Genomic DNA, 13,391 nt, shown 5'->3' with positions numbered 1-13,391 from the left:
TAAAGTCCTACGTAGGAGTTTTTACGTCCTACATAGGAGTTATTAAGTCCTACAAAGAAGTTATAAACTCTTTATTAGGTTTTTTGACTATTTTTATCTCCTACGTAGGAGTTATTTTTTGAAAGATACTTATATATTGGCCGTAAAAATATACTTAATACTGAGGTGTAATTGTAATAAACTTTGGAGAAACTAAAGAGTTAAACAAACTGATAAACATCTAGAAGTGGAAAAAGTATGACAATTTTTGTTGGTTTTGTTTAAAAACAGAACAGACGCAGCTTATTTAATATAAAATAATATTATGCTTTTTATTAAGCATTCAGTCAAAATTGTTCAGTTTCCATTTCTTTATATTACAAGATATAAATAAACGCCATTGCTAAATACATGTTGAAATCAGTCTTAGTTGCAACCTCGGGTATATGATATATAATCCTGATTCTTCTTGTGATCATCTGGATTTGTGTGCAGAGTTTCCCACGACAAATAACATATTTACTTGGCCTTGTGATAATCTGCAGTTCTGCAAACAAAAGTTTGTTCCGTGGTACATCTTCGAACACAGTCTTCTATAGTTTTTGTGTTAAAGCCGTACAAAAATGCATCTATCTCAACCTGGTAAGTGTTACCATACCCGTAGTCTCCACAGTCTGAAAACCATGTCGATTTGAAAAAGTATATGCATATAAAATGAATATTGATACATCTAAAAATGAAGACAAGTAACATTTTAGTATGGTGGAATGCAGTTTAACTAATAAAGGCTTAAAAGATTTGACATTTTTGCTTGTCAAAATAGTGTATGTTTCCGGAAACAAATGAAAACCTACATCCAGCTTCTTTTACATTTCCATTGGTTCTTTTTTAAGTTAAATGATTATATCTTAATAAAATTAATACTTAATTCTCAAGTCATGCATACTAACTTTTAGGTACACTAAGTTATTAATAATTCCATGGAGCTAAATATAAAATGGAGAAGAGACTGTGACGTCACACAGTTAAAATCAGTATCGGCGGAATTGTGTTCCCGCAAGTTATCATATGTCGCGAGATTTTGCGAGATTTGATGCATCCTGGGTAAAAGTAGCCAAAATACCGCCATATTGAATTCCCGGAGGTACATTAACAAAAAAGACTAAACATTTTTTACTTATATAAGAAGCAAAAGTTATTTATTCTAAAACGTACAAAACACAATTTTCCACACAAATATTTCTCCAATGAAAATCCATGTCGGCAATGTAAGCATCTAATTCACGGATATCGCCGAAGTTAAACGATAGCATGAAAATCGGAGACTAGTGGGAAAGCCCGATTATCACCGAAGCGCGCAAAGGATTGTGGGTCTGAATCGGGTTGAGTTTCCTATCCGTTGTTTATATATCAGTGATATTATATTTCAATAAGAAAATACATATACTCATTTTAAGTATGCTTAATAACTGAAATAATGATATTGAGGTTCACCCCTGTAATGTGAGGTAAACAGGTGAAAAAAGCAAAATCATATTGTGTATTTACACACCTGAATTTACTACATTCAACATTCAACATTCATTTCGTTTGATACAACACGTATGTTGAGGTTTCTCCATTTTTGGATACCAATTTTTTTAACTTTTCTCACAAAGGCTTCTCCTATTGAAAAAAAAAACCAAAAAAAAAAACAACAAAAAAAAAAAACAAAAAAAAAAACCAAACAAATTTTATACAAAATATTTGATCAAGGTTTTATCTAAAACTTACCAGAGAGACACGTTTTTGTGTCATGATGGTAGCTCAGGCCTGGTTTACATTTATAAGACATCCATTTACATTCGGTATTCTTTACGGTACTGCACGCTTCGTCTGTTGTACAAAACTGCCTCTCAGTAAGTTTTTTTCTCCTTATTTATAGGAGAGACCTGTATTTTATTTTTGAAACAGAAACAAAACAAAACATTTCAAACTGTGGAAATAAAATCAGGATGAATGATATAATACGCAATGCACATTGTAATCGTAAGTAAGTTTTACTTTCCAAAATATGTAATTACCACTGCATGAGTGGTCCTCAAATCACCAAAGTGAGGACGTCGATTATTTCTTTATTTTGGTGACTAAATACATTTCCTGCTGCCCAATTCTAGTAGTACTTATTAAGATTTATATTTTTTTTTGCGATTCAAAACAGATTGAGCATACCCATTTTAAGTAAATGAAGCAGGATTAGATTCAAAATAGTTTTTAACAATTTACTTACGTTCTTGACGAGATCATTGAACTCTTGTTTCAACATATCTACTTTTTCAATGAGTTTAGATTGATCATTTTTACTTTCATCTACGTTCTGCTCTGCTGCTTTCTTTAATACAGTGACATCCCTTTTTACAGCTACTAGATCAATCTCTGTCCTGATAATTCTTTCTAGAGTTTGAGCCTCGTAATGGTATTTTGAACATTGACCTTCTTCTAAAATTGCACGTAAATCACATGTTAAATAAAAAAAAAACCATTAAAACATTCAGTTAAGTTAATGATCTGTACCAAAATAGGGAATTGTTAATTTGGAATTCCTTTGATATCAAATCTGAGAAAAAAGGTGTCTTTTTGGCAGTTGTTTTTGCAGAACTTTCTTAAAAAGTCATATCTGGAAAGAGTTAAAGCTTGGAATTTCTTTATTATCTACGTGTATTTATTAAATAAATAGGAAAATGTATTCTACAAATTTTAAGGGAAAATATGTTACGTTTCAGATGGAGAAAAATTACGCAGATGCCCACCCTTTCTATCAGGAAGTTAAGCTTATTCTTTCAAAGGCGTAATAAACTACCTTTCATAAAATACTTCTGCGATTAATTTATTACGGTAACTAACAAATTAGAGATAGTAAATACTTCCAAAATATCACAGAAAAATATAAACGTTTTAGATCTGGAATAAAGTGCAAAAATTATATCATATATATCATAGCAATCGTTGAAATTGAAGACTGACTTTAATAAGAATTTTCTATTATTCTATTTATCTGTGAAAATATCATTTGATAATTTCACAGTGAAATTTATCAAATATGAATTGACACTTTTCAAGGAAGAGACTACTTTTTAAAGATTTTGCCCATGTGGTACCTCACTTTTATTTATGGTTATATTTCCAACCTATCTAGAGCTCTTAAGAGCAAACCAACGCTGACTTTGATAATTACATAAAATTTCAAGCGCAATCATAAAGTTAAAACTCACTTCAATTCATTTAATTTACAGTGTCACATTATTAATTAAATATAATAAGATTGCGATTTTCATTCGGATTGTTTTCTTCTTTTTAATTTTGGAAACCTGATCAAATCGAAAAAGGCAATTTTCACGTTATTAGCTTTCATAGCTTTTAGGGTATTGTCTTTCAAGATTATTTCTGCACATAATCATTAGTTTAAAAAAAAAGAAATCTAACGAATGTTTCATTTTAATGTGAAGCATATGTGCTAGTTTTTATTGATTTTGATTCATAAAATAGCTAGAATGTTCTGCATAATTCACTCCTTTAACCATATACTTAGTTAGTCAAGGTAAGATACATACTTGAATTAGTTAAAGAAAATAAACACTCAAATTTTAATTTTCTTTATTCATAGATTATAGCATGATATGGAATTTAATAGGCTATGAATATGAGAAAAATACCAGCACGGAAGGGCGAGATTTTCAACAACAAACAACAACACAGCACCACCGGAAAGGTACAAAACATGAAACCGAACAAAAACATGAGAGGGCACAAGGACGAAGCAAGGAGGGGCGTGCAAAATATCAGCATTTGTAACAAACAATTAAACACTTTAATAAGAAAAAGCATTTGAAATTATATAAAAATAGTATGTTCGGCAATAAGTTATCAAAAGCTGATACAGAATAATGGTGCATTTCGGAGGGGACGGATGTGATTTGCAATTTTAATTTGTTTTTAATTTTAGTGAAGTAAGTGTACATTAAATATAAAAAACAAGATCAACAAGACAGGGCGACATTCCAAACAGCCCCACCCCACCTAGTAACACAGGACCACCGGCAAGGAGCCCAGCAGGACCACAAACAAAAACAGGCAAAAGAAGGACGGGGTGATTACTTAAAAAACACATAATAGGAAATAATAGAATCCGAGCAGGAAATTTTAGTGACAAAAAATAAATAGGCATACTTACGTTAAGGGTGTAGGGGAAGGGGACTAGAGGGGGGTCGGGGGGACAAAATTAAACTAAAACAACACTAGGGGCAAAGAAAAGATACAACAAGAAAACAACAAGAAGGAATACAAAAGTGTCACCGTTATAGTATGAAACAGCAAAGACATACATCTGAGGAACACAGAGGGCGCCGCCTTGGAAGGATCAGCAGCATAAGCACTGCTGGGGAGTTTAAACCTTACTGTTAGCCCCACCATATCCGTTTAAACGAGACAATGAATATAAAATGAATCCCCGCAAAAATAAAGTCACGTCATATAGCAATACTTATACATGATTGCTTATAAATTACGAAGCGCCCTAAATTTTTTCCTTGTTTTGTATCTTTCGGTTAAACATCAACTAAAAAAAGGGAAAAAAAACTAATTCTAATTACCTTTTAATGTTTAATCTAACTTGTTTTGTTTACAAAGCTAAGATAAAATGAAATTTGTAATAATGTTACTCCTTTCAAAATACTTTTTGTCTGATTTATAGTGTCTACAGGAGGTCAAACTGTCTTAAAACTTAACATTAATGGCTTGAACTTACTTCACTCCCCTTTATCAGTATATCTCTATAAGAATGTCCCATTTTCAATTTTAAAAGGATGTTACTGAACTTTAGTAAATGCTGTATGACCAAATATATTTCCGTACTTTTTTCGTTGGTTAAACTGTTCCTTTCTTTGTCCTTGTTTCCCACATCTTTTACTTTGATTGGTCATTCTCTACTTAACATTGTATGTATATTATAAGTTACTTTTCACTGTAAAGATAAGACAAAATGGGATGTCACTGTCACGTTTTGGCTCTATCAGTTATTTCTCTTCTCAACATATGAAACTGTTTTGCTTAAGATACATCGCAAGCTAGCCAATTTGTTTATGCACATGTAATCCATGCTTGTCAAGAGGACAATCCCCATTTAGTATGAACTAGGCAAGGATTTTTTTAGATGATTTGTAGATTGTATTCTTTTTAACCCCTACAATCGCAATAGAAAGCCTTAAGTAATGCTTTGAATCATCAACAAGAGCTTTCAGTTGGGGTATATTTAGTTTGTTAATAAATAGAACAAGCGTAACATTTTCTTACTTAAAGTTTGTTGAATAATAAGAATAGATTCTTGATGCAGGAAAAGTGAAATCTCTATATGTAAAACTTAAATTGTTTAATGTATGCTTTTATAAAAACATTGTATTTAGTACAATGTAAAACTATCCGGGTGTGCAAAGCCATTGTTAAAGCTGATTCACATGTATTGATCCACTCAGTCATCATTCTCATGAATGATCTTGAAAAACAAATATTTTCATGGAAATATTTTAAATAAAGTTTAAAATGATAATATATCGACATCCGTGTGCACTAATACCTTTCTTTCGACTTTATCATTTATAAATAGTATTGGTTTAAACTAGATAAACAGGGTGAGCGACTCTGAGCATGGTTATAATTGATTCACATTATGACATTACAAGAGCTATTATAATTGGAATTTTCTTTCATTTTTTCAATGCCATTTAATGACTAAATAGGCTGCTACAAAAGAACAGAACAGCTGTAATAATATCTTACAATATATTTTGCAATTCCAACGTAATAGCTTCTTTGTTACAGCGAAGTGTTTGGATATTCAGTGGGTGCACTAAACTTGTGACCCCAACCCTATCCGTTTGCTTTCCTTAAAAACTAAATGATAACATTTTACACAAACACTAAACATACAAACAATGACAATCTTAGTTCAGCTAGTTTAAAAAGATCATGAAGCTATTTGAATCATTGATACTGCGCAGCGACTTATGGAAAGATTGGGAAAGGTACCGAAATTCTAGACCTGGAATTTTTGGACTATAATCTGCAGTGAAACATGCTGCACTACATTCTATAATAAAAGCTTCACGGAAAAGTCCCGACTAAACGAATTCTTCATCGCAGCGATGCAATAATCATAAGTATAAATGAATCTTTAATTTATAGACATCCTCTTTGGGTTAATTCTTCAATTCCTAACAATATACCAGTGCACGGATTCCAAATAACATCTTCAAACGCATAACATGATTAATAGTGGCAGAAGGGGAGGGGGATTTGATTTGTGAATGAAGATCCGGTCGAAGAAGAAAAAATTGAGAAAGAAGATGTATATTATATATTTGTATGTTTTAATTAATATCATGGTAGTTGTTTTATTCAGTTTACAAAAAAAACTTATATAATTCCGGGATCAATGGTAGCAACCGTAATAGACAAGACTTAAAAAGTCAGGAATTGTGTTGATATTTCAATGTTATTATATAAACATCGAATTCTGTCAACAACTCTTAAATATATGCATATGATTTCGATTAATCTTTCCTTGGTCAAATTTGAAAAATTGTACATGTGTACAAGTTTAATGTACAGTTTTTATATGTTTTGTTATGTTTTTAAGGAAAACAAGTTATAATCGATTTACAGTTCTCTTGAGAATAAACGTATTGCCTTGCTAAAATTATTTTACTTGCCTGTAGTCTGGCGTGTCATGACACCCTAGCAAAACCCTCAAGGTTCTTATCCATATTTTTACCTTGTACATAAATATTTTACATGTAGCAAAGAGTGTAGGGGGTTAAAAAGTTGAAAAATACGATTAATTGTTTCTTTTTATTGAAACACAGAACATATCAAAAAATTTATGGACTCTGCTTTTATATAATAAATGTTGTTTTTTTAAGTCAAAATGTTCAGCTCATTCCTTTTTTCATATTGCAAGATATAAAAAAGGCCAGCGAAGATTACAAGATACATGTTGAAACCACAGACCTAGTTGCAATCTCTGGTATATGTAACATAGTCCTGACGATTCTTCTCGTGAACTTCTGGATTTGTGTGCAGAGTTTCCCAGGACAAATAACAAATTTTGGTTGCCTTTTGATACTCTGCAGTTCTGCAAACAAAACTTTTTTCCGCGGTACAACTTTGAACACAATCTTCTAATGAGATAGCTTTTAAAGTTTTAGTGGCAAAGCCAGACAACACTGCGTCCATTTCAACCTGGTAAGTGTTACCATACCCGTAGTGTCCACAATCTGAAATCAAGTGAATTTGAAAAAAGCATACAAGATGAAATATTGATATTTATTGTATACTTGTAAATGAATTATTGATGCTTATTTTGAATTTCAGTATTTTCACTGTAAAAGCTCATTTTTTCACTGCAGTGAAATATATTTTCAATATTTTCACTGGTGTTTTGCCGGACTACTTTCTTCTAAATTTACACAAAACACTTTTTACGGGGATATTACACAAATTGTGATGTCAAAAAAACAAGATTTTTTACATGTATATAATAAACAGGAAATCCAGGTTCTTTCAATATTTCATCTTAAAGAATGGAAATTGTCATAAATCACTTGTGGCTATAGCCACTCATGGAATATTTATTTTCATAACACTTTTATTATAGAAAAGGCTTAAATATCCTTTATAAATGAAAAATTAAGATAAACAACGCTTTGTAGGAAATAGAAATGATGGAAATGCAAACTCATAAAGACAATGGGTGTAAACGGCGGATTAAACATTCTGTCAAGAGCATGCGTGATACAAAAGGAAATATGCATATCGCTTTTCGTAATTTCCCGTCGATTTTTCAATCAGAAAACCCCATCATTTTCAAATGAAGAAAAAAACGCTTATTGCATTGAAAATGGAAGCAAGTTCATATAGTATAAGAAGCTCTTTGTTAATTTTATCAGATTTTGTTATATTGATGCCCATCTCTGATGTCAGATACTGTTATATTGAGGCATATCCCTGTTGTCAGATTTTGTTATATTGAGGCCGATCCCTGTTGTCAGATTTGTTATATTTTGGTCCGCCACTGTTGTCAGAATTTATCATATTGATGCGCATCCCTGTTGTCTGATTTTATTATATTGAGACCCATCCCTGTTGTCATATTTTATTAAATTGATGCATATCCCTGTTGTAAGATTATATGATATTAATGCCCATCCCTGATGACAGATTTATTTATATTGATGCCATTTTCTGAATCTCTGATGTCAGATCTTATTATATTGAGACCCATCCTTGGTGTCAGATTTTTTATATTGAGACCCATCCTTGTTGTCAGATCTTATATATTGAGACCAATCCTTGTTGACAAATTTTATTAAATTGATGCCTTACCCTGATGTCAGATTTTTTATATTGAGACCCATCCTTGTTGTCAGATCTTATATATTGAGACCAATCCTTGTTGACAGATTTTATTAAATTGATGCCTTACCCTGATGTCAGATTTTATTATATTGAGACCCAGCCTTGTTGTCAGATTCTATTATATTGAGACCCATCCCTGATGTCTGTTTCTTTTTTAATTGATCTCCATCCCTCCCTGCTTTATTAAGGCCCATCCTTGATGTCCATCCCTGATGTCAAATTTTCTTACATTGTTGCCTATCCCTGTTATCAGATTTATATATTATATTGCCCTGTTTGCGCATTTTGTTATATTGAGGCCAATCAATTTTTGCGGATTATATTATATTGAGGCATTTCCCTGTTTATGGATTTAATTATATTGAGGCCAATTCCTGTTTGGGGATATTATTATATTGAGGCCCATCCCTGTTTGCGGATTTTGTTACTGTCTTCAAATAAACACAGATGACGAACTTAAAAAATCACAAGTATGTGTACACATTTTTTACCTTATTTTAAGTATTCATATATTCATGCCACGTTTATTGTTTCTTCTTTGTTTTAGTGTCTAGCTTTATTTGTCATCCAATGAAAACGCTGTATTTCTTCAAAATTATGTACGTTAATTTTCATAGAAGAACAGAAACTGATACTATATCGAATTTCGTTCATAGTCGACTTCTATTTTTCAAAGTACTTCATAAAACCGCATAGTGACGTAATAAAGTAAACAATAATGAGGCCAAATAAAGCTTGACACTAAGTATGTTAGTATTCATCCTTAGCTGTTCTACAGAAATTAGAAACATTCTCCTGTCGCTATCGCTCCCGTCGAAATTTCTAATTTCTGTAGAACAGCTCGGATGAACACTAACATATACTTGATAATCATGATTTTTTCAGACACTCATTGAGTAGATATGCTACTGGTTTACTATTGCAGTAAATCTTGTGGTGGATACACATTATCTAAAACTTACCAAATCTAAAACTTACCAGAGAGACATGTTTTCGTGTCATGGTGGTAGCTCATGCCAGGTTTACATTTACAAGACATCCATTTACATTCTGAATTCTTAACGTCACTGCACGTCTCGTTTGTTTGACAAAATTGTCTCATCGAACTTGAAGTCGGGAGATTTTTCTTCTCTTGTATACTAGAAATCTAAGTATTAAGTTATAAACAGAAACGTAGCAGGCAGGCTGGTCAACTATCTGCACCCATTAGTTATACAGTTTGAAAAATATTTAAAAGATATTCATAAGACATACCAAACTCTGGAAATAAAGTCAGAATGAAAAAATACAATGTATTTAAATAAACACGTTTCAGCGTAAAACGAAATATATTAACTTATTTAGTGATCATGGACACTTATATATATCACCAATAAAGGAAAATGCCCGGCAAGCAACGTCCAGTTAGATCAATGAATAAAGCAATCCACTATAATTCGGTCGATTTCAGGTCATTTTCGTTGTGATTCATCATAAAGTCCTTTCAACGGTCGTTCGCAATGAAAATTTGCTCTGGCAGGTACAAAAGTAATAGCAGTTCCTTGCGATAGTGAAAGCATCTAGTACTAGTTAACTGCTTGCAGCCTGCCCAAGAACGATGCTGTGGCTGAACTGTGCTCTTTTTAATTCGAAGTGGTTAACTGCCGTGACCCGAAAGATAAACTATAAAACCACAGCAAAGGCCAATTATTACTTAATGTTGCTGATCATTATAGATTTTGATATTCTCATTAAAACAAATGTAAACCTGTCAGCTAAAGTTAAAAAAACACTTACGTTCCTGACGAAATTATCGAACTCTTGTTGCAGCACATCTACTTTGTCGGCAAATTTGGACTGATCCTTTTTTCTTTCTTCCGCCTCTTGCTCTACTGTTTTCTTTAATATTGTGACCTCATTTTGAACAGCAACTTGATTTATCTCTGCCTTGATAATTCTTTCCAAAGTTTGAGCCTCATAGTGGTATCTTGAACATTGCTGCTCTTCTATCAGGGCACCTATATATGGTGACCATCAAACACATCTTGATGATTATTATTATTGACAGATATATACTTTAGCAATCGGTCAGTTAACTAATTTTGTATGTAAGGAAAAAAGTAATAAATTGGTATCTAAAATCATATTAAATAGTAATAAAAAATAATAAAAGAAACCATTTAAAATATGTAGCAGTTTACCTGAAGTAAAGCATCCAGTGTAAAGGAAACTATAAACTACAAGAAAATACAGCATCATCATTTTCCCAAGTTTGTTACTTCTCCGTTCAAAGGTTTCTTCTAAATGTTTAGAAAATGCTCAATGTGCTACATACAAGTATAAAATTGAAATTATTGTCGTTACAAAGCGGAATCGGAAACAGAAATATTTTGGTAAGTTATGATTTTCCTGTCACTTGACAGTTTTACCAATTAGATACTAGCAAATGGTATAATTAGTAAAAACAACCTATTTATAGCAACATTTTATAAATACATTTTTGGTAAAACTTAAGTAGGAGGAAAGGATTTATCGTTGCCTTCCTTTGAAACACACATTGGACACTATTTAAATAGAATTGGGGCATAATTGAATATACAAGTTTGCTTCTTTAAAGCTGCACGCCTCCAGTTGAGCCAAAATATTTCTAGTAATTCTTTAGAAAAATGTCTTAAGATTTTAAGAAAAGTAAAAGTATAAGATTCGATATTTAATAAATTACTAATATGTTATGTGCGATTAATGGCTGATTTTGCAGTACCATTCAGTATAATTCGACTGCGTTACTATCATACAATAGAAGGTATTGATTTATATTTTGACCTCTTTTTGGAAATGTGCGTGGATTGTAAGTGGCTTTTGTAAGGTGCATATTACTTTCTTTGTTCGCTAAACAATATTTTACTTTTACATACATTTTCAAAGTTTTCAGAAAAAATGAAAATTAACGAATCTGGAAGCATGCTGCTTTGAAATGAAGAATGCGAGATGCCTTTTTGCAGCTGTTGAAGAATTGTTGAATTGTTCAAATGGCGGGACAGTAAGAATTTCTGATTGGCCGAATTTCATCTGCGATCAATAACAACATACCGGCTATCTCCGGATAAGCTTAAATGAGAAATAATTGAAGGAGCAGAAAAAATTTGGTACACGGTTCACTCGATCATATCATAGTGCTTGGTGATATTGTTACGAAATTACCCTTATTTTTCCTTTTTAAGAAATTTACCTGTTCTATTTCGAAATGTAAGCGATGATCAGACATGGCAATGGTAATTAATTTTCAACAAAGTTTTAATAGATTTTGATAACTAGTAAAAATATAATGTAGGCTTAAACATTATAACAATCATGTATAATTATTATGATACACGGAGCCACGCCGATCGCTAGCAATATACATGCATGTACATAGTAGCAACAAACAAAAAGTTATTGATTTTATATGCAATTTAAGAAGAAAAGAATACCTAATATATTTTTTTCACAAAAAGAATATACGTTATATACATTATTAACTGCATATTAATAAAATAACATTACTTTAACACAGGTATGACTGGAAGTTGTATTTGAAACGATTTTTCCTACAAGTGAAGGCATACAGAGATATCACTGCTTCAGATTGTCTGCTGCAGACAAGTCGGCTATTTTTGTTATTAGACATAATACTGACGTTCAAACAACAATCAACAGCCCACAGGATTAAGTCGTACACGGCGCGAATATTTATACCGTAATGTAGAAAATATGTGCGTCCTGCATACCAAGATGCCACGTGCCCGGCATACACTGAAGAGTGATTCACGCTGCATGCGTACAGACTGAATGATAAAATTCGTTATTGTTTTCAAGTTCAAATTTTACCATTTTTTATGATGAACGTTTTGCTATTAAGTTTCTTAGGTTATGACAGCAGGTCAAAGTTTTATAATGATAGAATGTAATTGTTCTACATGTATTATTCAAGAATACGTTGAAAACAGTGATATAAATTAGTTTTTACATAATATTATCTTACTTTTATATATTTTAGTATTATTGCAGTTAGTGCAAAATTAAAACTTTGAAAACACATGAATTCATTTGTTATGTGATTTACTGCTTTTGACGTCGTCATACATAATTATGACGTTACGCAAATCTGTCGTTGACTTTGCATTAATGTCCTCTTTTAAACTTCTATATCTCAAAAACTATTTGCAATATCGATGTAAAATAAAGGGCAACGCGCAAAATAATGCATGGTATAAAACTAAAAATCAATAAAAAATGCCCGAGTGCCCTTTTCTTGTGGCGGCGGTCATATATTTGTGGGTTTTAATTAATTTAATCATGGCAGTTGCTTTAATCAGTTTACAAAAAAAGTTATATAATACCGGGATCAATGGTACCAACTGTAATAGACAAAACTTTAAATGTCCGCACAAAATCATTTGAAGTAAAATAGGCGATGTAATATCTACTTCCGTCCAGCAATTTCAATAGATGAAAACGTGATTATGTCCTTAAGTCAAATTTTGTTTGTTTTCCGTACATAGTGAATATATATATAATTGTGATGATCGTTAAATGTAATAATATTAACATCGAATTTTGTCGACATGTCTTAAATATTTGCTTAAGGTTTGGATTAAGCTTTCCTTGGTCAAATTAAACAAACTGTACATTTGACAAGTTAGATTTTGACTGACAGATTTTAGATATTTGTTGTGTTTCTGTTTAAAGGAAAACAAGTTATGATTAGTTTACAGTCCTCTTGAGAATAATTGAGAATAAACGTATTGCCTTGCTATAATTTTATTACTTGGCTATGGTCTAGAGTATCATGACACCCTTGCAGAACCCTCAAGGTTCTTATCCTTATTAAATATTCGTGTCTCATCATCATCATCATCTCCATCCTCATCATCATCATTTTATAGTCATCATCATAATCATAATTATAAACATCATTATCCACTGATAACATTATCCTTATATAC

The 13,391-nt window shown here is 31.8% G+C and overlaps 1 protein-coding gene across 2 annotated transcripts; it reads right to left on the bottom strand.

The window, feature by feature from the left end:
* Positions 1-313: 313 nt before the first annotated feature.
* On the bottom strand, positions 314-10,772 carry LOC132733132 (uncharacterized). Of its 2 annotated transcripts, none has more exons than XM_060719754.1 (4): positions 10,608-10,772; positions 10,204-10,424; positions 9,406-9,574; positions 314-653 (listed from the first exon to the last, which is right to left on the bottom strand). In XM_060719754.1, the coding sequence occupies exons 1-4, from the start codon at positions 10,666-10,668 to the stop codon at positions 499-501; spliced, it is 606 nt and encodes a 201-aa protein (XP_060575737.1). In that variant the 5' UTR covers positions 10,669-10,772; the 3' UTR covers positions 314-498. The 2 variants fall into 2 exon arrangements, with proteins under 2 accessions (XP_060575737.1, XP_060575732.1); XM_060719749.1 differs by lacking the exon at positions 314-653 and adding an exon at positions 6,877-7,286 and having other exon boundaries at positions 10,608-10,763.
* Between the last annotated feature and the right edge of the window lie 2,619 nt (positions 10,773-13,391).

The sequence above is a fragment of the Ruditapes philippinarum genome, unplaced genomic scaffold, assembly GCF_026571515.1.
Source record: "Ruditapes philippinarum isolate M1 unplaced genomic scaffold, ASM2657151v2 ctg5041_1_1_1_1, whole genome shotgun sequence".
Lineage (NCBI taxonomy): Eukaryota > Metazoa > Mollusca > Bivalvia > Venerida > Veneridae > Ruditapes > Ruditapes philippinarum.
The sequence above is the reverse complement of the archived record's forward strand: the minus strand, read 5'-3'. Positions and strand labels throughout refer to the sequence as shown.

What these genes read in the sequence shown, in the direction of transcription:
- LOC132733132 (XM_060719749.1), bottom strand. Translation starts at nt 10,668, where the DNA reads ATGATGATGCTGTATTTTCTTGTAGTTTATAGTTTCCTTTACACTGGA. An exon ending in CACTGGATGCTTTACTTCAG is followed by an intron (nt 10,425 to 10,607) that starts GTAAACTGCTAC and finishes CACCATATATAG; the next exon opens with GTGCCCTGATAGAAGAGCAG. An exon ending in CACGAAAACATGTCTCTCTG is followed by an intron (nt 7,287 to 9,405) that starts GTAAGTTTTAGA and finishes ACTTGATTTCAG; the next exon opens with ATTGTGGACACTACGGGTAT.